At 40.7% G+C, this 26,717-nt stretch overlaps 1 protein-coding gene across 1 annotated transcript in view; it reads right to left on the bottom strand.

Moving 5' to 3' along the window:
• GLDC (glycine decarboxylase) overlaps positions 1-26,717 on the bottom strand; it is a 74,140-nt gene that overhangs the window by 43,698 nt on the left and 3,725 nt on the right. Inside the window, exons 3-8 of the mRNA XM_019727139.3 lie at positions 14,634-14,769; positions 6,473-6,637; positions 5,275-5,352; positions 4,145-4,292; positions 3,628-3,824; positions 2,162-2,258 (exon numbers count right to left, since the gene is read on the bottom strand). Of these exons, the coding sequence (XP_019582698.3) occupies positions 2,162-2,258; positions 3,628-3,824; positions 4,145-4,292; positions 5,275-5,352; positions 6,473-6,637; positions 14,634-14,769 (821 nt within the window). The remainder of the gene's footprint in view (positions 1-2,161; positions 2,259-3,627; positions 3,825-4,144; positions 4,293-5,274; positions 5,353-6,472; positions 6,638-14,633; positions 14,770-26,717) is intronic.

Raw genomic sequence — 26,717 nt, forward strand, 5'->3', positions numbered from 1 at the left:
AGACACAAGAGCAACAAAGGGCTCAGGAGGGAAAAAAAGTGAGATCTAAGAATTTTATATTCAATCAAACAGTTCCTCAAGGATAAAAGCAACAAAAATTTTCAAAAACAGAACTCAGGGAATATAATTCTCCTAAGGCCTTAAATAAAGCACTAGAGGCTGAATTTGAACAACCAAGAGATGAATGGAAAAATATGTGGCAAAGAACTACCAAAGATAAAAATGCAGAAGGCAGGGGAATAAAACCAAAATGAGTTGGCAGGACATATATTAAAAAAGAAAAACCAGAACCTACTGGCTTATTCCCTGCGGACAGCACTTACTTAGATAAATACGTATCTCTTGACTATTGGATTGAAGTTTCATGAAAATATTTACAGGGAAGTGTGTGTTCTAGTGTGACAGGAAACAGAAAGGAATGGCATTGGATTCTCTCAGAGATAAGGGACACAGTTCCACAGATGCTTCAGTGAAGGAGTCCTGCCTGGGGAGCGAGGAAGGGAACTCTGTGATGGCACCTCGGGCCAGGGAAGAGGATAAAAAGAGGATGATTAGGGCCAGACGACAAAAGGAGCATCAACTTGGGGGAAAGTGATAGCGGCCCACCACTTGCTTCTCCTCCTCTTGGCCCCATCCCTCACCTGTTTTTTTCACCTTAGATCCTGCCAGTAAGCAGCCTTCTAACCACACAATATCACCCTAAGTTACTTGTGCAAACTCAAGTCTCCAAAGACATAGAGTGTCCAAAGAACAACTCAATAGCTAGCAGTCATCTCTTAACAAAAGAGAATAATTTCAAGCTAACAAACAGAATGGTACTGGAGTTGCGGGCAATTGTTTTATGCAACCAATCATGAAAAGGAAATGCATGAAATACAACAGATAATAGAGAGATCTCCAGAATGAAAAGGTGAAAATCAAGGAAGACAAGAGTATGGTGATCTCCAGGGCAAACATCACTTTAATAATTACTGCAAAAGATAGAGCCTTTTATAATCCAAGTTAAAAAAATAAAACATCAGCTATAATGAACTGGAATAAATTAAAAAGTACAAACATAAGATTTGTTCATTGTAGACAGTCCCAGTTCACTTGGGAAATTCAAAAACCCTTATGTACTTATGATCAGACACCTTGTGGAAGAACATGAGCAGAAAGGGCAAGATAGGAGCAGTCAGCTGCAGAGAAAGGGAAAACCTGCAAGCAGAGAATTCAACAAATGGAGGGTAAACTGCAGAAAGTGAAGGCATCGTATAAAGATCCATTTGCTGTCAAAAGAGGAAAAGGCTGTGACAACTGGCTCCTTCCTACGATACTAGAAGAGCTCTTCCCTGAAAAGAAGCAGCCACCTTCCAGAGGCAAAAAAAGATCATACAAGAAAATCAATGAGGAAACTGCTCCAAACACCAATGGCTACAGAACCAACTATAAGACCTTGTCATCTACTGCCTTCCTGGAGAGATTTTTCTACAACCTGGTGGTGGTGCTTTGAGCCAATGCCCTGAGAAGGAAGAGCATCTGTGAGCTCTCCCTCCTTCTCTGACCTTGAATGCTAGAGAAGGACCGAGAATAGACCACATGCTCAGCAGGGGCCCTGCACCTGATCTTCTTTACCCCACCCCATTCCTCAAGTGGGTGGGTAAAGAAGAGGAGTTGGCTGGACATCAGAAACACCGCTCCCCCTGACCTGAACCCTTGGGCAACTTCCAGGTAACTCTTCTTTACCCCACCCACGTGAGGAATGCCTATCAGTAAGAGTACCCTATGACCACGACCAGCTTGCCAATCTGGGTCATCCCCTTCAAGTACAGTCACCTCCAGATCCTCACTTTGCCTTCCTCACCCTATCCTGGAGGGCCTCCATTGCGGCCCAAAGAGACGGCACCCAATGACCACCCATAAAAACTTGCCCTATGGACAAGAATGCTAGAGACCTTGAAGGGTGAAGGGTATGCATACACAGAGCACCAGTAAAATACATTGTATTTTCGTTCTGACAAGACCATAAGACTTCTCTACCAATAAGATCTTAACACTTCTGGTATGCACACTGCTCAGTAGGTGGTGAATAAATTAAAGAACAACTGAGTGGATGAATGAGTAGTTCACTTCTATAGATGTAAGGCATTCATTCAAGGTGCCGGTCAGGTATGTGATCTACCTGAGCTGTACAGATGTTGCTGGTAGCCTTGTCTCTCCGGATGTGTTGCTCCCTGGTTTGAAGAGCAAGGCGATACACTTCTTTCCCGGTGGCATCTCTGGGCCAAGAATAAAACAGCCAATTAGCACAGATAATCATAGCACCAGGAGTTGTCATAAATGGACCTTCTTCTTTTCTTCCCAGCTTGAAGTAAATGCAGCAAATTTACTTGGGCCATAAAGTAACAATTTCCAAACCATCCTCTTTAAAATAGGACTACGCATTTTTAGTTTGCACTTTGAGGATTTGAGGCACCAAGAGATATGTATATACAACAAGGCTGGAAACCTTAAAAGGAAATTTTCCAGGAATTACCCAGCCTAATATTCATATAATAATGGTGATTGAGAATTAACTTTAACTCTGAGCTGCTTGGCAGACTCAGGATAAAGGGAAGTATCTGACAAAGGAAACAGCATTTCTGTACTAGAAATCTGAAGTGCCTATATAGCTATAAATAAAAATGATGTTAATCAACTTATCTGTCCCTAATAATTTTTCCCTTCCTAATGCAATTAAAAATTTGGATAAACACAAAGATTTAGCAGACTTATCCTTTATTTCATCAAGGTCTAGGGTCCATTTTCCAGAAGTGTAAGTTCAATACAAAAATTATTGAGTTAATAATTAACATTAAAATTTTTGAATTAGAAAATTTTGTCTAATTTCATTTTGTCTGGTGAGGAAACATCACGGAAAGAAGCCAATGTAAAAATACTTTAAGGAACTGTTATTTTTCCACTAAAAAGTAAAGTGCCTTTTGCTACCCTGTGGCAAATTGAGAATACTTTAGAATTTCACAGCACCATCACATCATTCACTATTTCAGACCACTCCCTGACTTTAATAGATCAGCTTTTATGAAAGGTCAAAAAGATCATGCTAAATTTCCCAGTAATATTCATGGCATTCATCGAAGTTCTTAATCTGAGGAGCTTCATCAGTGAGAAGCACTCAAGAAAGTACATTTGGAAGTAACTCCAATGGTCCCATGGCAGGCCTCTAGGAAATAACATGGATCCTACTGGGTGTCTGCATGACAATCTCTCATTGCACCTTCTTTACATAACTGTGTGGCATGACACCTCCAAGAAAGAAACTAGTTAGATATAAAACACACCTAAACTATTCAGTCTCTCCAGGTTTTCATCAATCTAGATAAATTCACTTATATGACTTCAGTACAAATATGTTGTGAATTATACACACACTTTTTCAAATATATGCAAACTCATGGCATTTGAGAAGAGGCACTAACTCGTTCATACCCAAACAGATTCTCTCTTCTGAATCTATGTTGTATATTTCTTTAATCAACCCAAAATGACCCAGTAGAGTTCAAAGAGCAATCAACAACTTTTGTGATCAAGAGACAGAGCAGGGAAAACCATCACCACAACAAAAGTGGAGAAACATGAGCTGTTTACCTTGTCACTCCCACCATTCTTCCAGGCATCATCCTCACCAAGCTTTCTCTGACAGCAAAAAAGGCTGCATGTGGTCCGCCATAGCCCAGTGGCACCCCAAATCTCTGTGAACTTCCCAGGGCGATGTCTACCCCAAATTCTCCAGGAGGCCTCAAGATACACAGAGCTAAAAGGTCAGTAGCACAGCAAGCCAAGCTCTAGAAAGGAAACAAGAGAAAATGGATAAGGTTGTTACTTTCCCTGAGAGTAGTGGGAGAGTAATAAATTATCTCTATTATAGGCAGACTGGCAGAGTTGGTTCATATCGTGTGAACTTCATTTATTCATTCATTCATTTAAAATATATACTGAGTGCCTCCTATGTGCCAGGACTCAATGAACAAATAAACTTGAAGAAGGGAGATAGGAGGAGACAGTTTTACCATTCCAGGTGATAAAGCTACAGAAATTAAGACACACCAAAAATAATAATAATAATTCAAAGTTGAGACATGCCCCCACAAGGAGGTCTGCCTACCCCAGCCTGATGGGCTCTCTCTACGAGTTCGGCATAGTCTTCCACCTTCCCCTCCGTGTCTGGGTACTGGAACAGCACTCCACTGACGTCTTTTCCACTGAAGTCCATTTCATGGGGTAACTTCAGCTCAATGAGGACTCCAGCATATCTGGAAAGAGAGAAGACGAAGACCAATCACGTTTTTGGTTTACAAGGGAAAATCAAATTACCTACAGTTTCTTTTCCATGATACAGCATTCATACTCTGTCCTTCCTCAATGTCTCCCCACGACCCCATGCCAACACACACACACCCCAATTCGACACATGGCCCTTCAGTAATAACAGTGCTTCAAACCAACTCAGTGCATTCAATGGCTCAGCTTCTGTTTTTCTCTTCCACCCTTACCACTCATCCCCCTTTCCTGTCTGAACCAGCTCCTGAGAGAAGACCAAAAACATGGCTTCCTAGGGCTAAAGAACCAACACCTGAACCAACAGAGGCATCGCTACTTTCCCACTGGATCAGTCTTAGGTGAATGGAAAACCACCAGTAAGACAAGGAGGAGACCTTCCTTAGGTTCCTGAAACCATCTAATTCCAATATCTGTGAGAAACGCCTTCTGAAGAGATGGTGGAATGGGTGTCAGGGAGATTACCCAGCTTTTACAAGGAGCAAGGAAACAAACACACCCACAGTGGTAGTTGTACTGTCTGTTTTATCTGATTAGAGCACTAAGCAAATACAATAAACTTTCATCTGCATCATTCTATACCCACAACAGACTATAACTATGTTTGCAGGAACACACACAAAATCTTCACAGTTGTGTGAGAGTTCCATTTATTCCCTCTGCTTTTCAAAGTTTCTGCAAAACTGTTGAAATTTTTAATATTTAAAATTTTATTTTTACATAAACAGAATACAGAAAACATTATTATAACTTAATACAAAGCAGAAGCAACTACAGCTATTTCCCCTCAACTCTGACATAGTTTACTTACCAGCAAGATCCTGGGAAGTGGGAGGGAAAGTAAAACCCAGCAACCCCAGTTTAAACCAGGTTCACCTCCAATTAGTTTGGAAGTGAGAAAATCAGCCGAGATGAGTCTATTATTTCTGAGTTCAAAATATGAATAAAATTAATTACTTGGCTCGAGTTTGGATGACAGCTATTGTCTGTGGGTGGCAACGAGGGTCAACAAAAAATTTCCTCCTCTTGTTGTGTCTGTTGAAAAGGAAAATCACATTTAAACATGAAGGTTCTCTGGAAGTAATCTCACAGGGTAATCTGATAATAAATTCTTAACTGGGCAGGTCACAGTGGGTAGTCATGCCCTAGGCATATAACTTCTTTAATAAAAGGTTTATCTTTGCCTTAAGATAAACCCACTGTTTCCTTGCATTTAAGTTAACACACCTTTGAAATAAGCCCTAACCACAAAAAAGTACATATCTTGTTAACTACCCTATAATCCAGTCTTCGCCTTGCTCCCCCGCCACCTTGCTTTTTCCCACCCCTGTGTAATCTTCCTTATAGTCCCTCCTTAATTTCAAATGCATAAAAGAAGCTGCAAACCTGTTATTCTCTGGAGCATTTGAGATCTTGCTCCCCAGCATGTCATCAATTTGGTTCAAACAAACTGTTACAAAAATTCGCTACAGGTTTGGATGTTTCTTATGTCAACAGTATAAAAAAAATACTGAGTCCTTAATGATTAATAATGACCATTACTGAATAGATTTCCACTGAAATACAATTCTCATTCCAGCACTATTTAGCAAAATCAGTGGTAGTGAATGGGAAAGAAGCGAGAAAGTGGATGAGGAAGATAGATGAAAATGAGTGAAACGCTCAGCATAATAACCAGGAGTGGGTAAGCAGCATTCCTTTGTAACTGTCCATCCATGACAGGAGGAAGGGCCTAAACCCACCCTACAGGGCTACTTGGAAAGCAGAAGGGCCTGCGGCTGGAACTTAGAGGCCGCCATAGCTGCTGAGCAAATTTGGGGCTCACCACCTCTCAAATCTGTGGAAGCCAAGAGACTTACTCGGGCATTCGAGGCTAGAGGCACAAAATCTCAGACAGATACATTATAAGGGTGGGCAGATTTCCCAACCAGATGACCGTCTACATGAGAATTCTACCAGGAAGGTAAGCTCAAATTACTCAGAAGGCAAAGAAGGAAGGAAGGTCAGGAACTGGAGAGTGATCCTTAACTTACTATACACCATGAACCAGCAATTCAAATTCTAGAAATGCATCCTCAGGAAATACCAGAACTTCTGACAAAGCAGGAAAAAGGCTGTCCCTTACCCTGACGGAATCTCAGGCTGGGCCTCTCACCTGTGGCACAGCTGCATTGCCTCTGCAGCCGCAGTCGCCTCATCCAGCAGGGATGCGTTGGCCATGTCCATGCCCGTAATGTCACACACCATGGTCTGGTAGTTCAGTAAGCTCTCCAGTCTCCCCTGGGACACCTCTGGCTGGTATGGAGTATACTGGGTGATCCTGTGAGGGACACAAAAGGCCATGTCCAAACTTTGACCCCACTATTCAGAAAAGTTCATGAAATGTCTTCAGTTTAGAATTCAGTACCTGAAAATTAAGTGTACCTCTTTTGAGAGTTATATAATAGATCAGTAAGCTTCCCTTTTGGCCTCTGTAAGGAAGCTCAGAATTAAATCACAGTAACAATATTATTCTTTGGGGATGATCAGGACTTACTTTCCTATCCCATTATTTTTTAATTTCACATTTCTATTTTAATAATCTTATTGCAGGGGAGGCCGGATGGCTCAGTTGGTTAGAGCGCAAGCTCTGAGCAACAGGGTTGCCGGTTCCATTCCCACATGGGCCAGTGAGCTGCGCCCTCCACAAATAGATTGAAGACAACGAGCTGCTGCTCGGCTTCCAGAAGGGCAGCCGGATAAGTCAGTTGGTTAGAGCACGAGCTCTCAACAACAAGGTGCCAGTTCAATTCCCACATGGGATGGTGGGCTGCGAACCCTGCAATTAAGATTGAAAATGGCAGCTGGACTTGGAGCTGAGCTGTGCCGTCCACAACTAGATTGAAGGACAATGACTTGGAGCTGATGGGCCCTGGAGAAACACACTATTCCCCAATAAAATTAAAATAATAATAATCTTATTGTATGTATGTGCTTTATTGTAAGCTGGTTTTTAATATCCACTTGAGCCTACTTATGACGACATAAACAGAAATTTCACTTCCTATTATCTTTCTTTTGGCTAAAAAGCTCATTCCATTCACAGTTCACAATTGGAAAATAGCCAAGAATCTAATTTCTAATACTCAAAACTTGTTTTTCGGGAGGAAGAATATTTCTTTTATACTAACCAGAAGTTCTATGTGCTCCTAAAAAACGAATAGAGGTCTATTTAAGAATTCTCCCTATCTAGTTATTAAGAGTCTGTGTAAGTTACCTACATAGCTATCAAAAATCAAGGATAAAAATTATTAGAAGGCAGCATACACATGAATTCTAATCTTATAGCCTCCAGTTGTTAGCCAAAAATGTGTGTTTAGGTATATGAGGTTAACTCACTCAGTGCTTTCATCCTTTTTTTCATTCCTTCATTCATTCACTCATCCTACAAATATTTATCACACGCCTACTAAGTGCTGAGAACTACAATAGGTTCTGGTGACACATCATAAGCATGATGGATAACAGTCCCTGATCTCAAGGAGAATAGATTGTAATGAGGCAAAAGAGACAAATAAAATTATTTCAGAGTGATATTTTAAAGAAACAAAATAAGGTGATAGGATAGAGGGTGACTGTGGACTTATAATAGAGCTGCTATCTCTTCACCAAGAATCCATTCACTCTGCCCACCACCCACGTGGGTCAGACTGCGGACCATGCTCCTGCATGTGATTAAGTTGTTTCCTATCTCTTATTTTGTCCTTCCATGCCAGAAGAGTATTCAGACAAAGTTTTAGGTTCTTTTGTTTTGTTTTCATTTTTCCAAGCTTTTTGTTTTCTGATTATCTTTCATTTTTCCATTTTCCTTTCTCTCATGTTCTTGTAATCACATTCAGGATATTTCCATCCTTTTTTTCCCTTTTTTGAAGGCTTTGAAATCAATGTCTCTTCTTACCTTTCGTGGTTAGTGGGGTGGGGAAGCTTGCCTTACCCAGCAGTACAATGTGAAGACTGAAATAATTTTCCTGAAACTTTTATTGGGTGTGTGTGTGTGTGTGTGTGTGTGTGTGTGTGTGTGTAACAGAGTACATTTTTGCTTCAGTTAACTCCATTAACAGCCTGGCTTAGTAACTGTAATCACATTGCCAAATTCTAAGTGGGTGGTGAACTGGAATAAATGAGGCAGACAATACATGACGCAGACAAAGTAGGAAGGGAATCTGAGCAGAAATGGAGTCACACAAAAGGTATAGACAAGGGGCAATTGTGACCTCAGAGCAGATAAAACATTCACACACAGCAGGGCCACCATTGAGACATGTTTACATTGCCTTGTAAACTTTCATTTTACTCGGAATCATTATTTGACATATGGAGTGATACACAAACTTGCACACATGCATGTACACACACACATACACATGTACCAGTTAGTCCATCTAATAAATGGGAAAGATTCAATATATCCATGATATTAATAGATATAGGATATACAATAGGAAGAGAAAGAGTGATGCTCCAAAGAATTCATCACAGCGCTGAATATAAAATTGAAAAATGAACAACAAACTGAGTATCCACTAGCAGGGGAATGATTAAATAAACTAGACAACTGCATGTAATACTATGCATTTATTGAAAATTATGTGTAAAAGAATGTTTCCTGATATGGAAGATGCTCATGATATATTAATTTTTAAAATTAAGTGTAAATACCATGAAACTATTTTTGTAAATTTGTAAAAACAAGTCAATGAAAATGTAAATGTAAACAGTGATTTTTCTTTGAGCAGTAAGATTAACCATATTTTTCCTTTTTTATTTTATGTTCTAAATGTTAAAGACATCAGTTACTATTTATTAACCATCTTCTATGTGTCAGGAACACATTCACAACCTTTCTCTGATTATCTTATCCATGGTCATTGTAAAAAGGTCAGGTAACAAGAAAAATAACATCACCCATAATTCCAAAACTCCAAGGGAACAACAGTAAACATTTTCATGCGTTTCTTTTCAGTCTTTTTCTCTTTTGTGATGGGCACACTCAAGTGTGCTGCCCATTTTTCTGTTGTCTTATCTGTCCCTTTTCTTCTTGACTTGTGATTTTTCATTATGCATTCTTTTTTTTCCCCTCCAGCTTTATAGAGTTATAATTGAAAAATAAAATTGTATATATGTAAAGTGAAGTGTGCAACATGATGATTTGGTATACATGTATTTTATGAAGTGATTACCACAATCAAGTTAATTGATTTCAGTCTCTTTCCTACATCATAATCATATGTATATTTAAAGTAAGATTACACTCTATAAAGTTTTGTATCATGATTTCTTTTTCCATTAACATTATTCCATGGGCAGTTCTAATAACCAAATATTATACAACATAATTTTCATTGTTATATGGTATTAAATCATTTTATTTATCGTAATTTATTTAAACTATATAGCACATTTGGAAATGGTAAAATCCAGCCCAAATGTTAGTTGTTTTAAAAAGTTGTTTTTGCTATTTTGGTCTTTTAAAAAATTTTTAAAGTAAACACTCATAGACTTCTCCCAAAGAATTTAATCACTGTTCTATTCAGATATTATTATTAGAGATTTCTACTTGGAAACTATATTTTCCTGGAAATTCATCACACCCCATGTCGTCTTCACATTTCCTGTTCTTCATCCAACTAGATCCCCAAACAAACTAGTCCCGCTTCCCGAATATTCTTATTCCTTCAAAGATACCACTATTCTACCAATTCTCAAGGAGTAAATTCTAGATTTTTTTAGCCCCAAATAATAACCTATGGCCATTAGTCTTCCTTCTGACATCCCTTTAAAAGCAGTGCTTAAAATAGGAACTGATCGAATATTTGTGGTGCAAGTGTGTGTATTTGATTCTCCTGCTCAAAGGGGGCTGGCTTCCCATTACCTGCAGGAGAAAGCCCCAAACCTCCCAGGCATAGTCCGTCAGACCGGAGACCATGTCGTTCCTTCTATCACAGCCTTCGGGATTTAATTTTACCTCCCTCTCGCTCAGCGGTTCTCTCCTTGCTTGACCCTTTTATAAGTCCAAAGTTAGGCTGACGCTCATTAGCACTGTTAACTGTAGAGAGCTTCAGAATTGTTTTCTTGCAAAGATGACAAATAGATGAGCCCACTTCTTTTACTTGTAAACTTTTTTTATAATCTACAGGTTTTTACACTACTAAAATAAAACAGGCATTAACTGTCTTCAAAATCATCTATTAAAGGATTCTTAGCTTGGTGAGTCGTGATCCTGGAGATACCAAATAAAACTTCATTTTAGGAGAAAAATGCGTACACAAGGCCTGTCATCCTGCATCAAAGGGTTTAGTTGCCTCGTTAGGCAAAACATAGTGATTAAGAAAATGTGTCTGATCTGCAATGTCTATGTACCCACTGACTAGTTTACTCAACTGGTTTATGTTTCTAGGTGTATTTTAATATTAGAAAACAAAAAATATCTGCATATCCAAAAATGTATTTTGTCCCATTTAAATAGAATGCTTCATATATTCAACATGGCATTAACATTTCCTCCAAAATATTGAGTATTCTCTATGATTTTGGCTTTTGGATTCTCTATGATTGTGACTTTCTTTTGGAATTGAGAAAGAGGGAGGTAGTGGGGTGTTTTGCAGTAGAATAAACATTCATAAGATTCTCTCATTTTAATCCCAGTGCCAAAACTACACAAAAGAGAAATGGCCACAAAGAAAACGTAGATTTCTTTTTTATATTAATTACTGATGTTATCAGCATTCGAAAATTTGCAATGGAGGACCCCATAAAATAAATTCTAGACCTGTGGTAAATTTTCTTGTAAGAGCCCAAATGTTTGTATTCTTTCGAGGCTATGTTGTCCATTTATTTTCACCTCACGTTGCCGGAATTTGTTGGTTCCGTCTCTATGGAAACCATTCAGAAGGGTGATAATGTGAAATCTAGCACCCTTATGTGCACAGCTCTCCCTATCACTCACTGGCCAGGTGCTGTAGCACCCTCTGGTCCAGATCCGCTTTCGGAGAACGGAAACAAACAATATTTAAATGCGCCCAAAAACCAGGACTGAAAAGCAAAGAACAGCATTGTCTCCCTCTCAAATTGCTGGCAGCTCCTAAAGTAAATGAACACATCAGCTCACAGCCAGGAAGCAATATGGTGAATATTCTGTACAGCCAGCACGAATAAAGGCCAACTGGCCAGTATTCAGACAGCCATAATGCTGCAGCCCATTCATGTACTGTCGTAGCTTATTTTGTAGTAGGAAGAAAGACAGGCCATTTGCTTTTGAAACCAAACTTGGAGTTTACCATTCAAACTTTTACCAAACACCACAGTGGAAAGGAGCCCTCAACAGTGCACATAAATTCACACATATACCCAAAGCAGAAAAACTAGTTTTTTGATGGTTTTTCCCTCTTACTGATAAAGAAATGGAGCATATTGTAAGTAAAAGCTCTGGATGCAGATGGCAAGGCAGAAGTGATTATGCTAACAGATCTGGCTCCTGTCGTTATGGAACACTAATAACTCCATCTAGGACAAAACATTCTCACTTTCGCAGGAACACTTTTGCACTTATGCAAAAGCAGATGAAAGATGCAAAGGTGCTGTGCTCCCCCCCAGCCGAGCCTATGCCGTAAGGTAAAGCAACGCTTTGGTCCTCAGAACGACAGGTCTGGACTTGAGGCAGATGATGACGGGCTGTGCTGGTGGCCACACACACAGTCACTCACAGACTCAAACACACAGAAACCAGTTATGTTTGTGGGTGGTAAGAGGGAAAAGTGTAAGTTCACATGTCATAAGTAGTTGCCATAGCGTGCCTGATGCTAGGACTAAGAACACTTTGTACAAGGTTTAGAATTAAGGAGCGTGTCAGGTTTACTTTTCAAAATATCAAAGTTTGTATTCTTACATGGGTCTACATTTCTCTACCGCCCTTTCCCCCTCCACCATGCATGTATTTTAGAGGTGACTGGATGTTTTAAAGACAGAATGAGGGAGGAGAAAGAGAATGAGCAGAGACTCAGTAGAGTCAGGGAAATGAGAAAGTACAAAAACCAGGAAGAAAGAGGCTGGTCCATGGGCACCCATCGGGGTTTGCTAACTGATGTTCATAAAAGTTAGGCTCCTACCCTCCCAGAGGCTGGGAGACAAGTATGGTCTATACCTATCTTCAGGTATTGACTGGAACAAACAGTAAAAATTATGGCAGCTTAGAATTTTCTCAGACAGGCACGTATTTCTGTTTTTCACGTGAAAAATGAAGAACTCATGGATGTCTCAGTGGTCTGTCTTAGGATGGCAGGTGGAGAGATTCTCTTATGAGATGATTATATCACAGTGAGAATTCTGGTCACTCAGAACTGAAATTAATTCGGACAAAATCGTATTACGTAAAACTTACTTTTTAAAAAGATGCAAAATATTCAGTGAATGTTTAAGATTTATTGCTCTGGAGTATGCACTTGATATTTCAAAAGCTCATTTGGAGGGAGTTCCATGATTTCCCACAGGGAAGCCTACCTTCCCTTTACTAAAGTTGACTTTTTCTATATATGCTAACCTAAAAGACAATCTCTGCATCTTGCTATAAATGCTTTTCAATTGCAAAGGCGACCACTTATTCTGTCCTCATATAGTAACAGTCCTACTAGAAATTAAAATGACCTCATACTCTAACTAAAAAAAAAAATCACCTAAGAATTATCATCGCCTCTCCACACTTGGTTTCTATGCTGGAAAGAAGTACACACATTCCTTTGGAAACTAAGGCATCAGCTGAAATAGTTTCAATTCAAAGATGCTGGTATATAAAACAACTGATCCAAATACAAGGGAAAGAAAGGCCCAGGAGTCCTCATCTTTCCTCCTCCATAGTCAGACAATGTTTCCCAATGGGCAGAAGCAGCAGGTGCCCTGATCTGCTCCCAGGCACCTTTGGAGCCATGGCCTCTGCTTGTGAAAAATATCCAAGGTGTGCTTGACCACTGCAGTGTACACCTGAAGCTGAATAATAATAATTATATATATATATAATATATATATATATGGTTATGGTTATAATATATATATATATGGTTATATATAATATATATATGGTTATATATAATATATATATATGCCAATATATATATATGGTTACAGGATGTGGAGTACAGCATAGAGAATAGAGTCAATGGAATTGTAACAGCTATATACATACAATGTCCTCTGAGAGATAGTAGATTGGGGGAGAGGGGTTTTCACTTTGTGAGGGGTGTAAATGTCTAACTAGTACATTGTTTTGTACAGCTGAAACTAATGAAAAATAAAAAGTGAAAGACAAATATATTTCAAAAAAAAAAAATGGTAAGGGCAGATGCAGGCAGGTTGGGGGGAAAAATATCCAAAGTATCTTCTTGTTTAGTATTGGAATGTGGACCTCTGTTACAATCTTTATATTATACAGCAAACAGCAATGTAAAATAGCCAAATAGCATGGAAGTGGACTTGGGAAGTTTTCCTCTAGTGAGGGAAAAACACTTTCAGTATTGTGCAATCAGTGGCAGCCAGAGCAGGCAGGTACAAAGACACACACACACACACACACACACACACACACCCACCCCTAAAGGACTGGGAATGAGTTACCTGATAGGTGATGTAAGAACTGAACAAGCAACTGAGCATGCACAGCTCAGCCCCTTCTTTATCGTTTCTGTAAGAGCCTGTTCACAGGATACACATGTTCTCTTTCTCTACAAAGTGCTAAGTAATAAAGCTGATGTTTTGATCTCCATTTACCTGACACTATGTCTTCTTTCTCAGTTGGTTGTGAATCTAGAACATTGACGGTGGAGTAGGATGGGAGAGACAATGGGTATTCCTAAATTCCTGACAGACAGCAATGGACCAAGATTCCGACTCACTGAATCAGACATAGCCTAAAATCCCAGTGTCTAAAGAATAAAGCCCTGAATCTGCCCTTCTGTAGGTTTGACATCTTGCTCAAATATGCTTACAAAGACAGAATAGACATTATCAGAGAGAGAAAGAGATTACTAGCATCCACAATTTAGAGCTCTAGAATGTTTTGTGAATTAAAGTGGAAAGACGCTTCTACTTCCTCTAGGTTTGAGGAAGAAAATTTCCCAAGCCAGAGAAAGCCAAAGCCAGGTAGGTTCCTGGAAGTTAGCAACAGCATGGGAGTGTAGGTGTCAGTGGATAATTTATGAGGCTCCCAGGGCAGGGGGGCGTGGGAGGATGGGGAGAATCATGCAAATTAAATCAGGGTTACTCCTGTTGTTAATCAAGTAATACATTACCATCCTGAGTTCTCCAGTAAGTTCCGCAAAATTGCCTGAGGCACTGAGCAGTTATAATAGCCCATGCCAATATACGATCTCCAGATCTGGTTTTTGCTGGAAATTGCACGTAGAGTTGTAAGGATTTCATTTTCACCTGATTGTAGGAAAGAGAGAAATGTTATAGAGAGAAAATGTCTCAAAAGAGAGCTCTAATTATAGTTTTAAACCCTCTTTTTGTTTGAATATTTATATACAGAGAACAGCCATGTAGAAAATATAAGAACCATCCCCCCACACACAACACTAAATATTGTGTGGAAATCTGAAGAAAAAAAATCCCCAAACAGCATTCAATTACTCCTCAAAGTTGGTTCCTCATAATTTTTTTAGCTCTTCTTTTTTTTTGGCTTTGTCAGAATTGCCCAGTTTTAACACTTGCCTCACTCCAGGTTTCTTTTGTCCCCTTTACATTTCTTTTGTATTTAAACCAAATAAAAATTCTGCTTTCTCTTAGTAAAATATTGTTTTCCCTTTTAAATTGTGTTATACCAACAGTTGATACAAGTCTTAAATAACACATGGTCTACATTTTTCTCTAAAATTGCTCTACTTCTAACACTTTATCCTTTGTGTCACTGAAAGAGCTACTTATTAAAAGCCCTTCATTAAAAAAAAAAAAAAGCCCTTTACCCAACAATGTAAAATGTCAGTTGTAATAAAAGACCCACATGCAGTTTTAACCAGCATTCTCAGTAGGGCACTTAGGTAATTAGGTAGGAATTATAAAAGTTTTTGGATGCAGGTGACATCCTATTTTGAGTCATTTGTATAACAACAAAACAGTAACAGCATCTGACATTTCTGAGTATTTATTCTATGCCAGGAATTGTACCAAATGCTTTTCATGCAGCTTAGGAAACGAGACTTGAAGAGGATCACTCCCTAAAGCCACACCTCTTTAAATGAAAGGGTAACAACTCAGTGTAACTTCAGATTCCATACTTTACCCACAGGACCAGGTTCACACCTGCTACATGTGTATCAGTTATACTGAAATACTTTCTAGATACAAGTGACCTTAGATGGTTCTTTCTCTGCCCCTCTGCATATAGATAGAGCATGCTACTGAAATTTAACTGAGATTTAATGACTTGGGCAAATATCTGGCTCTTTTAAGATCTTCTTAAAGATTCACTTAAATCTTGGAATTGAGTGACTTTATTATTACAGATCAGAGAAAAATCTAAGTTCAGCAATCTCTAAAATGGCACACTGTCTAGGAAGATGCTTCATGTTGTTTTAACCCTACTACTCTATGTGAATATTATTCTCATTAATCCTTCTTTATCCTCAATGAAAACACTTTTACCTTCCACCCCACCCTCCCACTTCACATGCTTTCACAGGAAATAAATTCACAAGAGGTGTGCCATTTTGCCAGACTGGGTTAAGCAAAGAGGATAGTTCTGTACGTATCAGTTTGATGGGTAAATATAATCCAACTGCATTATGATAATCTGGCCTCCTTCCACTGAAATTTTAGAAAACAAAAGTGAAAATGTCATAAACCAGTATCTGAGGAGAAATGCCAAGTACAGCATCCTTAGGAATAATCATGCAAGAAATCCCAAAATCATCTTAGGGCAGAGTGGTTGACAAGCCCAGTAGGAGGGGTGATTAATTAGTAGTTCATGGCAGGCATATGATTCAGCAGGACCAGCTTCAATTAAGATCCTGTGCAAGAGGGACAGGTCCCTGTTTCATATTATGTTATGAAGACAAAAGGTCCAGGTCTCACATCAGAACAGTCTGAAGGGCTTTGTCAAATCATAGAGTCACAGAGTATAAAATACTAAGATTTGGGCCGGCCTGGTGGCTCAGGCGGTTAGAGCTCCAAGCTCCTAACTCCGAAGGCTGCCGGTTTGATTCCCACATGGGCCAGTGGGCTCTCAACCACAAGGTTGCCAGTTCAATTCCTCGAGTCCCCCAAGGGATGGTGGGCTCCGCCCCCTGCAACTAAGATTGAACACGGCACCTTGAGCTGAGCTGCCTCCCAGATGGCTCAGTTGGCTGGAGCACGGGCTCTCAACCACAAGGTTTGCCAGTTCAATTCCTCCAGTCCTGCAAGGGATGGTGGGCAGCGCCCCCTGCAATGAGATTGAACACAGCACCTTGAGCTGAGCTGTCACTGAGCTTCTGGATGGCTCAGTTGGTTGGAGTGCATCCTCTCAACCACAAGGTTGCCAGTTCAACTCCCGCAAGAGATGGTGGGCTGTGCCCCCTGAAACTAGCAACGGCAATCCACAACTAAGATTGAAAGGACAACAACTTGACTTGGAAAAAAGGCCTGGAAGTACACACTATTCCCCAATAAAGTCCTGTTCCCTTTCCCCAATAAAATCTTTAAAAAAAAAAAAATACAAAGATTTGTTTTTCTACACCATAGAAAAACAATTCTATTGGTAGTGTGGATATGTCAGAAGGGAGACCCTGGACACAGGAAAATATGTAAGATACCAATACAATAGTCCAGGATAGAGATGAGCAAAGGAGTATTGTGGGTTGAACTATGTCCTCAAAAAAAATATTGAAGCCCTAACCCCAGGTACCTGTGAATGTGATCTTATTTGGAAATGGGGTCTTTGCTGATGCAATCAAGTTACGATGAAGTCATGCTATGTGAGGGTCAGCCCCAATTCAGTGACCGTCATCCTTGTAAGAAAAGGGACATTTGGATACAGCACACATACAAGGAGAGCACCACGTGAGGATAGAAGCATGACAGAATCAACAAGCCTTGCTTCTCAAGCTTGACTTTTTTGTGTCATGACTTATTTTAGTGACTAAAAGATTTTCATTTTTGTTACAAAATAAATAAGCCACAGGCATATAATCTACAGCATAGAGAAAATAGTCAATAATATTGTAATAACTTTGCAAGGTGACAAAGGGTTACTAGGCTTATTGTGGCGATCACTTTGTCAGGTATACAAGTAAGTGCTGAATCAGTACGTTGTACACCTGAAACTAATATAATACTACATGTCAACTATATGTGAATAAAAAATAAATTTCAAAAAAAGCTTTTCATGGTTTCCCCTTAAAAAGTTGGGCTGTGGCAAGTGAGTTTAATGGGAATTGCAGAAAGAGGAGCCGCAGAGGCCCAAGGAGATGGCTGCAGTGAGCCCCCAATACTGCCCCACTGCTCCTAAGATCTTCCCCCTGGAACCCTTTCAGCTAGAAACATCTGTATTTGGATTGATCTTTTTTATGCTTCTGGGTATTATCTATCATTAATTATTATGTTCTTCATTTGTGCCAATTGGCCTTTTAAAAATTTCAGATGTTTCATTCAAGTGCATAAAACAAGTGGCTGTTACAAGGGGAATGCTGATGTGTATCTGGAGACCCTAAACTCTCAACTAGAATGATGGAAGGATCTGATTTTCCCTTCTGCAAAAACCCATTTCTTTTATACCTCCCAGCAGGACTGTCCACGAAGGAGAGCGTCAACTACAGCCCAGTGCCCTTCCTCCTTCCTTCAGGAGCCTCCTGCCACCCAGGCCCTGGTCCTGTGCTGCCCATATGCCGCCTTCAATAGTGAGGAAGAGAAAACACCAACTCAGACCAGCCAGGAACCCACCGGCACCTTCCACATCAGTTCCAGGTCTCCAGATACACACCAGCATCCCTCACAGCTGCCACAATGTCTTACACACTTGAATGAACACTTGAAAAAATTTAAAGGCCAATTAGCATAAACAAAGAGCAAAATAGTTAAGTACAGATAAGACCCAGAAGCATAAAAATGGTCAAACTTGAGACACAGAAGTTCTAATCCTATAACACATATACTCTAGTCCCTACAGGACCAAACTTCCCAAGCAGCTGCAGGCTCTGCCCTTACCCAGCTTGGGGGTAATATGAATATTCCCTGACTGGCCCTCATCTTAGTCTGGTCTTTACAACCAATTTTATTTTACCTTCTACTGGGAACAAAGTGAGTTAATAGAATGAACAATTCTCTGTACACCAAGCGAATGGACACTGCTGAGCCATCAAGAGTAGGATGGGCACTTGGTCATGCTTCAGAAAGAGGGAATGGTGTGAAAAGCCTTTCCATTCACTCGTCCATTGCTTATCATGACCAAACTTCCCGGCGAGAAGCCAAGACAGTCTGTGACTTAAAGAGCAGAGACTTAAGCTGCTTCTCACTATGATAAAATCAAGACCTCAGGTTTTACCAATCACATATTATAAAAAAAACATTTTCCAAACACACAGCTTACTGTCTGAATTGTTTCAAGTGTTTGTTCACTGGATGCCATTTTTCATCCCCACTCAATGAAATCTCATTTTTGGCCCAATTGGCAGAAGAGCCAACCCAGTGTATTTAGGAGCCCAGAGTTTGAGTTACCATAATATGTTAAAAGATGCCAAGATCCAATGGACATGGAGAAAGGGAGAGAAGAGGGAAAAGTTTACAATCAAAGATCTACCTGTTGAATCTACCTGAAATGGAACATAGCAGAATCAGTCTCTAAGAGCAAATTTTGCGGGCATGATTGATCTAAACAGAAGCACAAATCCTAGCCATGCAATGTCCACCACTGTACTCCACCATACATTGAGGTCCTCTCTCCCTAGAAAACGAACTCCTTTCTAGAGAAAATAGTGTGGGATCCTGAATTCTAAAGTGACAGCCTTTTTTCCCCTCCCTAGTAAGAGAAGCATTTTTAAAAGGCAATTAATTGTGCCATCCAAACCCTAGGCAGCACATCCCAAGAAAAGCTGTGTGGACAAAGGGGAGAAAGGAGAGAGTTCAGATTTCCCCCAGAGCAAACCCCACAGCAGTGCACCTTCCTCACACTTGTCCTTCCAATTTGACAAAAAAAGTGTCCTCCTGAAAACGTGCCCAATGCCAGCACTTCTCTTCCTTAATGGGAACAACAATGAAACTAACCAGGGAAACAATGAGACAGAATGAGAGAGCATCCATTAAAACACACTTGGAGACAACCTGTCCTTCTCCAGATACCTGCCTGGCAAGCCTGGCAGGGCAGCCAGACGCTGTGTGTTATTGTGCAATCCCAGGCATGAAAATCCTCAGGCTATCCTTCAGGAATCTCAGCAGTTAAGTTATTTTCTAGTGTACAAAAACGTCGGCTTCTGACCTTAGTTCTTTTTTTTTTGTTTTGACCTTATTTATTCTTCTGCCTCAAGCATTGCATAATGCCCTAGTCCTAATGTACCAAGAACAGAGTTCAGTGGCCTCGGCACCACTCCCTAAGAATCCGCAGGTGGGTCTCACTGTTCCAAATTCTCAGAATTCAGAATAAACGCTTTCTCTTTACACATCAGAGCCTTTGCAACAGCGGCACCTGAAATAGCAAGGAGAGCATTGTACCAACTACTACACCAAATAAATCCTTTCTAACAGGAACAAGCCAATTTAGTTGTTAAATACTCCATGGACTGCTGGGCCTAGGTTTCAATTCTCCGTATATATGTATTTTGACAAGACCTGGAAAGCTGTCATTAAAATGGACAGGCAAACTGTATGGGTCAAGATACCTGCTATACCTACCCAAACACACACACATATTCACATTGTTCCCCACCCTTAACCCACTACCCCAAACACACAATCCTGTGAGTTGTTTTTTTACTCAATTATATGGAAAAATGTAGTCATGGTTTGCTTTTGCTTTTTTGACAATCTAAAAAAATTATGTCTAGTTCCCACAGAGAGTATATGTTATTCTGCCATTTATACTTTTTTTAAAAAAAATAAATATATACGCATATGCTGTATATTAACAGAATATCTCTGGGACGATTCTCAAGAGACTGCTAATTGGGAAGGAGTCTTGCTTTTCCCTGTATATCTTTTCGTGTTTTTTTAATTTAGGACAATGTGCTTATGCTACTTATTCAAAATTTTAAATTAAATTAAAAGGTTATGCCCAGAACAAAATCCTCCTTGTGAAATAGATGGGTACAGGTACCTGTCAGTCCCCACAGTGGCTGTCTGTCCAAACAGCATTTTCTGGACAGCCCAGCAGCACCCAACACAGAGCAGCCACTGAGCCAGCGTCAGCACCTCCCTCCCACTCCCTGCCCTGTGTGCTTGGCAAGATACTGGGAAAAGGTCTCCAAGGAAGTCATCAGGGCTGAAAACCAGCACACTCATATTTGAATTTTCCCAGAAAGGCCTTTTTCTGCCAGAGGCTTAAGGGGAAAGCTGGGACCAGAATGTGAGAGCAGAGCCTGCCTTGGCACATTTTCCTTGCTAACATGTGGACCTGTGGCTTCAAAGCTGCTCAGGAAAGCATGGGGTGGGGTTGAGGGTCTCAACCAAGAAAAACAGACCATGAATGATAGCATACATAAGGATTTTCTGATGAGTGGAAATCAGAATTTGCGTACCGATTCCTTCCTAATATGTAGCTAATCATCTGTAGCACCCCTGTCTCCCCCGTAACAGCCTGGCTTAAACTCACTTACACAGAGCATAAACTCTACTCCCTCATGTTTCCTCCTCCTGTAGAGGAAGGTTTCAAAACCAAAGTTTGTGACAATCACAGAATTTGTTCATTTCAGGAAGGCAAACCAATCCATAAGCTCTGGGTCGTGTAGAATAACGACATGGAAACTCTTTGAAATGACTTCAGGCCTGGCAGAGGGGCACCCACACCATGTGACAAGATGTGGTCAGGACCGCACCATGCATGCCTGACTTGGGGCTCTGACCCACCTCGCCCTAATCCTGCCAGGCTCTTCTCCGTTTTCTTGATCAGCCAATTCACACCCCACCTCATCCAACCCCTCATGCCCCTCAAGAGTTAGACCCCCTCTGACAGGCACCTCCCGCTGAAAGGAGCTGAGAGGCATGTCCAAGCTGTGTTTCTGGTGACTCCTTGGCTCCTTGGCTCCAAAAGAGTATACGGACCCTACAGCTCTTCCTGCTCTCCCAAAAGATACACAGGTTCAAGATCTTTAGATCAGGGCTGGCCTGGTGGCTCAGGCGGTTAGAGCTCGGTGCTCCTAACTCCGTAAGGCTGCCGGTTCAATTCCCACATGGGCCAGCGGGCTCTCAACCACAAGGTTGCCGGTTCAACTCCTCCAGTCCCGACTCCTCCAGTCCCGCAAGGGATGGTGGGCTCGCTCCGCCCCCTGAACTAAAATTGAACACAGCACCTTGAGCTGAGCTGCCGCTGAGCTCCCAGATGGCTCAGTTGGTTGGAGCACAGGCTCTCAACCACAAGGTTGCCGGTTCGATTAAAAAAAAAAAAGATCTTTAGATCAGCTGCAGGAAAACCAGAACAGCTCCCCATAGGGGGGAAGCAGGAACGAGAGGTGCCACATCTGTTATTTACTCCTTGAACTTGGGTCACACTTTCTGAGAGGTCTTCTCCACTGCCTCTCATTTTCTAGAGAAATGTACAGAGAAACATCAAAATTCATATTTATCCGGAACACCAGTTGACCTATGTAATCAGGTCAAATGGTCAGTTTGAAATGAGAATCAGGATGGAAGTCCTAGAGTATTTTGTTTTTCTTTTTTGCTTCCCTGTGGGTATGTTGTTATGGCCAGCAGAGCAAGAACAAAAAGGGAAGGATATGTTCTAAGAGTCCAACTCAAACAATTGAACATGCTTGCAGGAAAAAGATAATTTTTTATAGATCAAAAGAATAGGCATATGGAGAAATTTGTAGTCCATCCCAGAATCTCACGAATTATAATCTTTATTTTGGCAGGGGCACAGCAGCTGCTAGGCACATAGTAGGTGCTCATAAAATACATGTGAATCAAGGTGCTGCAATGAAAATTCTCTTAAACTCCTACACACAGCTAGCTCAATATTCCCAATAACTCACCCTTCACAGAATCCATGATGACAAATCAATGCACAAATTGTTCTCTCATCCCTAAAAGCATGGGCTTCAGAGAAACATTTATAAATGGAAACTTGAAGCTATTAAGCAAGTTCTGTGAAATAATGCAGTGCCTACAATAATTTCAGATTTTCCAAAATGTTGTTTTCTCGTGGCTTAATCAATTAGTACATCGATGATATAGACTATGAGAATTCTTACTAAAATTCCCAGTTTGCATTTTTATAAAAATAACTTGGGTTCAATAAGTAAAACAAACCTGAGCAGTCAAAACGCGATCAGTTATTCACACATCACATGATGGTGACTTATTGAATTCAGGCTCAGTGCCATTTGGTGAGGTGGAAAGAATACAGAAAGAATAGAGTTGGAACACAGACCCACCCACAAGCAGCTCACAACCTCTGCAGTCTAGCGCCCACCCCAAAGCTCCTAAATCGATACCAATATAAGCAGCTCGGGCCCCCACTCCAGTCTCATAAGGTGGTCACTGAGCTTCCATACCAGTAGCCTGACAGGACTGTCTCACCTCTCTCCCACCCCAACTGGCCTGTGCTGACTAGTGGCCCTTGAAGGCCTTGGGCTCTTGACGTTGCCAATCCTCAACCTCCACTAAATTCAGTCACCACCTTTTTCTCTGTTCCTGCTCCCAAGTCACTAAATGATGCTGGGGTGATGGGATCCTAACAGACCTTACAATTCAAGCCATTCAGTCACAGCAGGTCCTCCATGCAGATTGATCTAGGTTCTTCACTACCCAGATTTCACAATAGCTCTTCTGGAACTTTTCCTCTTTCCTCTAACGATCAGTCTCACCCTTCTTGCCTCTCACTCAGATCATCAGACAGGCAGCCCCTCAACTCCTCACACCTCAGAGTGTCTTTATGTCTTCAAGTGGATTTTCTTCCTTCCCTCTTATCCCTAAGACCCAGAATACAACACTTAAGTCTACAACCCCCCTGCCTGAAAATTGATCATCCAGCCTTTTGGATTACTTCATCTCAGATTGCTCTGTCTCCCTCCTTTTACATGCTCCATTTCCAAACATCCTGGCTTCCACTTTCTTCCCCATACTCCACGCCTAGGAAATTTCATTCATTCCCATGAATTCATTCAGCAGACTCTCTACAACTGCAACTCCATCCTTATCTCTCTCTCAAGCTCTAGACTCATATTTCCAACTATTGCTTCAACTTTTCCAAATGTGTGTTCCACAAGCACCTCACACTCAATTCTGCTCAAACAAGATTCATGATCTCGCCTTCCCCCAGAATGCTCTGCTTCTGTTTCCTCTCTGATGACAATATTATCATCACCTCAAGATACTCAGCCTAGAATGTGACTGACAGCCCCACCTGTGACCCTCTGATCAACCACCACATTTGAACCAAAACCATATTTCCCACAGGCTCCCAATCAATAACTAAGCCAAGCAGAGAACTACTGCCAACCCATTTCTGCAAGATGGGGGACTTCTCTCATTGCAACTTTGGCTCGAAAACTCCCATTCGGACTGACCAAACTTTCTTAGATATGTGCTACAGTCTAAGACGCTTCCTACACCTTCCATCTGTCTCCCCTTCCACCAGGGTCAGAACTGCGTCAACAGTCTTCTCCTGCTCCCACCACCAATAAATTTCTTGTATATCTAATGTCATCTTGGTGACTGCTTCCTGCTAGACCTGAACTAATGCATTCAACATCTCACTTTTAAACTCTCCAGCAATCTCACAGTTCATCTCCTTGCCACTGATCTCAGAGGCACTCTGTAAAAACACATGTTGAATCATGTCACTTCCCTCTGTAAAAACTGGTAATGTCTCATAACACAGAGGAAAACAAATCCCTTATCAGGGCTCTGAGCCCTCCATACTTTGCTTTTCATGCCTCTCTGCAGCCTAGTGTTTTACACATGTAGTCCACTCACCATACCTCAGATAACCATGTTATGTGCACACTTCCATGACTCTGCTCATGCCATAACCTCATTCAAAAGTCATCTTATTTGCACACCTGTAGAGCTTTTGCTATTGTCTCCCTACCAGTTGTAACCTACACTCAGGGATCATATTTTTATCATTCTTTATCTCCTGATTCTTGTACCCTCAGTGCCTAAAACACTATCTTATCTTCCATAGGAGCATCTTACTAAATGAGGAATGAATGAAAGCAGATGGAGGAAGCTGTAGAAATAGATTTGGTAATAGTAGCTTATAACTCAATGGTGACAAAAGTAAGTAAGCTAGGGCATTGAGTGTATGGACAATGGTCCTATGTACCTTAATAGTCCTCAAGGGTAACATTATATTTACAATACAGTTTAATTCATTTCATTTTGATGGCAATAAATATTTTTTAAAGTTAGATAAAATTCAGTAGAATTTAACATAAGAAGTGTGTGTTTGAATGAATGTGGTAGTTAAAAAATGTATCTGTCTGCAAAGGATATTTAGGGCAGTGAAACTATTCTGTATGATACTATAAAGGTGGATATATGTCATTATATATTTGTCCAAACCAATAGAATGTACAACACCAAGAGTGAATGTAATTACATCCTAAGGTAATCTATGGACTTTGGGTGATAATTATGTCAATGTAGGTTCTGTGATGGCTAATGCATTCTGTGCTGGGAGGGTGACCTACCCCAGTTCCACAGGGACAGAAGCTCCTGTGCTCGGGATCCTTCCAGACCATGCCCTACGTACCTACAAATAGACAGTGGCCAGACCATATATAACCATAGAATTTTCATCCACACCCTGCAGCAACCTACTCAGAAGATCAACCCCCTTACCTACAATAAACCACCCCAGAAGCAAGCCTTCTATAAGTTAGATTTGCAGAAAGCCAGATTGCTATCTTCAGTGACAATCCAGGAACCTGCACAATAACTTCTGTAGCAATTGACCCAAATGGCCAGAACTTGATAAATAACTGATAGCTTCCTTAATTTTGGTCCCTGCTTCCAATTTAGGACCAACCAGATAAAGCCAAATGTACCCCCATAACCAATCACATAGGAAGCCTTGCTTCTAGTTAGCCTACCTACAGCTTGTGCATGCCAACAGCTTCCAAAGAGGTAATACCTGAAGCCTTTCCTTTATTCCACTGTAAGCCTTTACCACTCCTTTGCCAAAACAAAAGCTAATTCCTCCAGCAAGTTCAGAATAAATAGTGTTTGCTTTCCTCATTTGGTTGGTCTTTGTTTATATCCACAATTGCATAAAGAAAATCCACTAGAATCACCTTAAAGATGAAATAATAATTCATTTAAGCTGGAAACTGGAGGAGCCAGATGGCCAAGGGAAAGCCTTGTCACAGACTGAGGAGTCTAAAGGCAGGACCTGATGACACACATCATCTGACTGGAAGACAACGGACATCCTCAGCCTGGAGAACAGCTGCCCTATCTAGGTGTCCTTGGGCTCAGTTCAGAAGCGTACCCAACTCCACTGGGTGACAGAGTTACCACCTGCAGCTGCATTACACAATACCCCTTCCCTCTGCTCACTGCCCTACATTAACCATTTATTAAAAATCACTCTAGGTGATACAGCTTAGAACACTGAGTTCTACCAAGTCCATCAAAAGTCTCATTCTAACAGCTTAGCTGCTCAGTTCTGTTGACCAGTTTGAACATTAGGAAGTTTAGCTTCTCCTCTCTCTTGCTAAGCATGCTCACAATAAGCAAAGTGCAATTTTGTGTAAACTTTAAACCCTGCAGCTTCTGTGAAATTATGGGCTAGTTCAGTCTTGTTAATTTGAGATGACTTCCCTGAAAATAGCATACGGTGAGGCATACCATACCTAAAAGTGACGGGCTTCAACTTTAAAATACTTTTAAATTTTGTATTTATTACAAAACGAAAACATAGCTGTTGTAGAAAATCTAGAAAAAGCAAAGTAACAAAAAGAAAGCTAAAACCATCCAGCGTGGCACCATCCAGAGAAACAAATGTTCCCACTGACATATATCCTTCTAATCTTTTTTCCTTTGTGTATATATGTGGATGAGGGAGTGAGGATTCACTTAATAGGATGAAACCAATAGGGTTTTGAACTGAGTAGTTTTGCCTGTTTCTCTGAAGTATGACTTACTGAGAAGTCACCTGATAATCAAGGTATTCTTCCAAGGAACCTCCTTAAAGTGTCCAAGGTGATGGGAAACGACCTGCCTGACAGATGAGCCATGTGAGGCCA

This window comes from Rhinolophus sinicus, chromosome 16, assembly GCF_057876585.1.
Source record: "Rhinolophus sinicus isolate RSI-liver-muscle chromosome 16, RSI-T2T, whole genome shotgun sequence".
NCBI lineage: Eukaryota > Metazoa > Chordata > Mammalia > Chiroptera > Rhinolophidae > Rhinolophus > Rhinolophus sinicus.